The sequence below is a fragment of the Prosopis cineraria genome, unplaced genomic scaffold (assembly GCF_029017545.1).
Source record: "Prosopis cineraria cultivar Desert tree isolate PC_DT_omini unplaced genomic scaffold, ASM2901754v1 PC1, whole genome shotgun sequence".
In the NCBI taxonomy this organism is placed as follows: domain Eukaryota; kingdom Viridiplantae; phylum Streptophyta; class Magnoliopsida; order Fabales; family Fabaceae; genus Prosopis; species Prosopis cineraria.
The window spans coordinates 2,367,598-2,371,966 of NW_026555332.1; the positions used below are offsets into that span (position 1 = coordinate 2,367,598).

General features: G+C 36.0%; 1 protein-coding gene across 2 annotated transcripts; it reads right to left on the reverse strand.

Annotated features, from left to right (window-relative positions):
* Window positions 1–413: 413 nt before the first annotated feature.
* LOC129305382 (protein PSK SIMULATOR 3) lies at window positions 414–3,803 on the reverse strand. 2 transcript variants are annotated; one of them, XM_054945672.1, is made up of 3 exons: window positions 3,669–3,803; window positions 3,380–3,512; window positions 414–2,656 (listed from the first exon to the last, which is right to left on the reverse strand). In XM_054945672.1, the coding sequence occupies exon 3, from the start codon at window positions 2,596–2,598 to the stop codon at window positions 802–804; it is 1,797 nt and encodes a 598-aa protein (XP_054801647.1). In that variant the 5' UTR covers window positions 2,599–2,656; window positions 3,380–3,512; window positions 3,669–3,803; the 3' UTR covers window positions 414–801. The 2 variants fall into 2 exon arrangements, with proteins under 2 accessions (XP_054801647.1, XP_054802466.1); XM_054946491.1 differs by lacking the exon at window positions 3,380–3,512 and having other exon boundaries at window positions 3,669–3,796.
* Window positions 3,804–4,369: the final 566 nt, after the last annotated feature.

Consider the following 4,369-nt stretch of genomic DNA (forward strand, 5'->3'; position numbering starts at 1 on the left):
TCAAGGACGTCAAGAACTCCATATAGTGCAGCCTGATAAAGATGTCACAGAAGCCTGTGTTATGATAGCTTCCAATTATCCAATTACCATTATAGTTCTGATAAGCCCACTAAACCCCGTCATATTCTTGGTGTTTTTGTTGTTTGACAACGAGATGTTTGCCTGTTGGTAAAGCATTCATCCTAAAAAAAAAAAAAACCCAAGGGTTCAAATCACTACTTGACCATTATTTTAACTATGATCGTGGATTAGTGAACTAATGATTTACCCCCTTAAAGTGAATTAACATTGTATTTTTTAAAATTTCAATTATATGCTTTAATTGTCATAAAATAGGAGAATTCTGATTGAATATCTCAAGCTTCAAGCACAGAGAATTTTATATTTACCTTGTTTCTATATTTGATAGGAAATAACCAACATGGGTATATTAAAATTTTCAATGTCTCATAACCAAATATCTTGTAAATTTCAAATTACTTGGGAACATAGATATTACATACCAAACACCCACCAAAAGATCAACTCTTTGCGAGATGAGACCAGATATACAAGTTTTGGCAGCCAGGAACTCGTCAAAGAAAAAGAATGATAAATGTTCATGAAACTCATCCCAGCAGGAATTCATTCTGATACTAAAATTTCCACAGCAGAGCGCATTACTCCCAACTTCACCCAGCATTTGAGCGTTTGATCTTGAGTGTTGAGATTTAAGAAGCCATTTTGTTGATACTTGCCCAACGTATTTCCTCGCTGAACTGGAATTTTGTTGAAGACAGCAACGGGCTAAGTACAACATGCTTACCCTTTCAGATCAAGATACTCATTGAACATTCTGCTACTGGCACACTCTGCCAAAGCTTTTGTATTAATTTCCTGACCATATCTCCAGACATAATTCAGTCCAACAAGAAGCTCAGTTATTGTCGCTTCCGTCTTTTCTTGATTTGCAAAGTAAAGGGTTTGTACCAGCAGCACATTTGTCCGAGATACAAAACTCTGCTGCTCAAAACTTCTCTCAGACTGCCATCTTATCATGCTATGAGCAAGTGGAGCCAACCATTCCAATATTCTTGACATAGCTTCAGTCCATTCTTCTGCTAGACCCGTGTCATAGACTGATGATGCCATGGTCTTGGCACATGGCTTTAGCTTGTCCCGAAGGGCAGCTCTCACATTTGTCGGTAACATATTGTACAGGTCTTCTCTTGCATCAGGGCCAATCAAGTGTGGAGTAGCTGCCAACTTCTCGATCACAATGATAACATTTGCATAGTGTAGTGCCAAAGCAGCAGCACCAAGTGTATCAGGCGGAGGATTTAACAGCTTGCACTTGGAACTTAAAACTGATTGATCATAATGAACTGCTTTTCCACGACCAGCTAGGCTTGAATTAGCATCATGGACATTGTGAGTCCCCATTTGAACATCATTGGGGCTTAAGTAGCACTCGCGGACAGAGGAACCGTCTGCAGCCATCATACAGCCTTTGAAGGGTCCTACTTGAGTTAGCCGACTGCTTCTTGTATGAGTTTTCTTTGTGTGGCCAGGAAACTTCCAAACCTTGCCACTTTTATTTTTTTGACTGAGTGGGGTAGATCTCTGCAAATTCCTCCCTAGGGGACCAGAAAAAAAATTGACACTCTGATTATTTCCTGAAATTGGGCCTGACTTTGCGGATGAGTCACCAAGAGGACCTGAATGAAAAATGCTGGTTTTATTTGTTTTCACCATTGGACCTGAGTTAGCAATAAGAGCCCCAAGGGGTCCTGAAGCAAATCTTGGAAGATTATTCTCAGACGGGTGGACTGAAGGTTGCAACAATGCAGAAACAGATTGGCTGCGGTAAATATAGTCGGAATTCAAGTCCCTTGAATCGTTGGTTTCACTACCATCCACAAACTCTTGAATTCCAAATACATGGTTGATCCTACTAAAAATTGTAAATAAGGATCTGGCTAAAAGAAGTATAGTGTAATCATATGTCCTGTTCCACAGAGAAACATCTTGTAGGCTCTTCACCTCATGCCTCTTCCATGCAACCTTTTTCTGGAAGTCAATCAAATTTACACCATCTGACTCACCATTAGTCTTGATTCTTCTAAGAGTTTGCTCAAAATCAGCAAGCACTTCCATCTCTTGATAAAGACTTGCATTAGTTGATATAAACTTTTCCATCTTCTTAACTTTCTTTTCCATCTTCTTCCAAGTGAGTTGCCAGCCGTATGGATCAACACCTATGCTGATAAACTCATCAATGGCATTACCAAAGCCCTTCAAACTTGGATCGCTGCATTTCTTCCCAAGCCTAGCCACAGATTTAGCCACTTGTGACAAGGACTCAAGCATCTCTGCACTAATTAAACCAACAATAAAATTCTCATCATCTGAAACGAGTTTTTTTATGCCCACTGAATTTGAAATCTCTTCTCTCAATTTAGCAACCTGCTTATCACTCAAACATTGCCACAAATTAACCAGCTTGGACATCAAGCTCGCCACTTCAAATGCCAATACTCCAATCACTGCCTTCTCAATTTTAGCATCATGCTTCCGTGGAGTCTTCCACAAACTACGAAACCATGAATTGGCAACCATCTCTTTCCTTGGAAAGCACAAGAAATATGCCTTCGAAGATCAGTTTTCCATCAAAGCTCTGTTGTGCACAACAACAACAACAACAACAAAGACAAGTTACACTAGTTACCAGACCAGTTTCAAGCCATAGTGAAAAGAAAATGCAAAAAGCTTAGCATAGGATATCATCTAAAAATTTATACTAAAGGCAGCAATAATAAGCTCCACTGATCAAAACATCTTACAATTTTCAAGAACTACACACTCTTAAACCACAAGTACATTCAAAATTCAATAGCTACACTTCACAAGAATTTAGAAAGCCAGAATGTTTCTAAGTGATGCTTCAGTAGCTAGACCTTCACAAGAATTTAGAAAGCTGGAACATTTTCTAGTCGAGCATGTTAATGCTGGATCGCCAAAGCTTAGATGAGTTACTTTGTCATTTTTTTTATTTACAAATTTAGTGACTTCTAAAATCTGAAATATATTGTGAATCTATTAAATTTAAAATTCTCAGTTTGATAGGCAGAAAGACTAAATTGAGAAGCAAAGAAATTAGCATCGCTTTCTTGTCGATATTGCTGAATGATATATACCGGAACTAAAAAGAAATTACATCGTCTAGACCCAAACTAAATCTGAATATTCTATATCTTACTTTCTGTTCCCTCGTTCACCAAATCAAAAATTCACAAAAACGAACAAAGAAGAAAGAAATATACTTTTCTGGCAAAGCGTTAAGCGTTTCAAACCAATTTGTATGAGACAATAAAGGAATAATAAAACACCCAAATCTTACCAAGAGGCAAGAAATCACTCGGCACGGATTCCAACACCTTTATTCTGTAGGTTGGAAAAGTATAATAACCACTTGACTTCTTCTTTGCTAGTGAAAATCTACTTAACATCATTTCACCAATTTGTTCTCTCATCTGGTAAAACATTATCAGCTCGAAGTTTAAACTCAAATTCTAGCCCCTAAATAATTTGATTACATCAATGATAAAGCAAACAAGAACAATCCAGTAGGATCAAAAGAGGAACATAACAAGAACAATAATGGAAGAATAATAGACCGAGAAACTTACGGATCAACCTCTTAGTTGAGAGCTTCAGTGGAAGACGGAACTCAGAGAGAGAGAGAGAGAGAGAGAGAAGAGAAATGGGAAGGACCGGGCAAGTTGCAGTGAGGAAATTAGCCAACACGAGAGGAAGCTGAAAACGGTAGAAAGAGAAAAGAAAGCGAGTGAAATAAAGGATATGTTGGATTACATTATTGGTTATTTAGATTTTGACCCCTCTTCTTTCTATTATTTGAAATCCTTGTGATTTAAATTTTAAATATTTAATCTGTTTTCGTACCTTCTCTATTTCTTATTTAAACATTTTCCAAAATTTTCAAGTCTTCGTAACTTGTAAATTTACCGAATTATTGTCTTTCCATGATAGCAAGCATGTTGTTATATAATACTTAAATATTTCCTCTATCCTAAATTAAAAAATATTTTTTTACAAAATTTGATATATTAATAAATCTTATTAAATACACTTAACAACTTTATCTTTTCAAAATAAAAATATAAACTTTTAAAAATACCCATCATTTAATACATTAAAAAGAGAAGAGATAAAAATTAATTATAGAGGGAGGAAAGATGATATTGAAATTAATATATTTAATGAAATCATAATCTATTCAAAGTATTTTATATTTTAAGATGAAATTTTTTTCAAAAATGCATTATAATTTAAAACGGATAGAGTAATTTAGATGCGTTTGAAAGTAATT

Bases quoted from the DNA above. Each gene is read 5' to 3' on its own strand.
- LOC129305382 (XM_054945672.1), bottom strand. From the start codon at position 2,598: ATGGTTGCCAATTCATGGTTTCGTAGTTTGTGGAAGACTCCACGGAAG.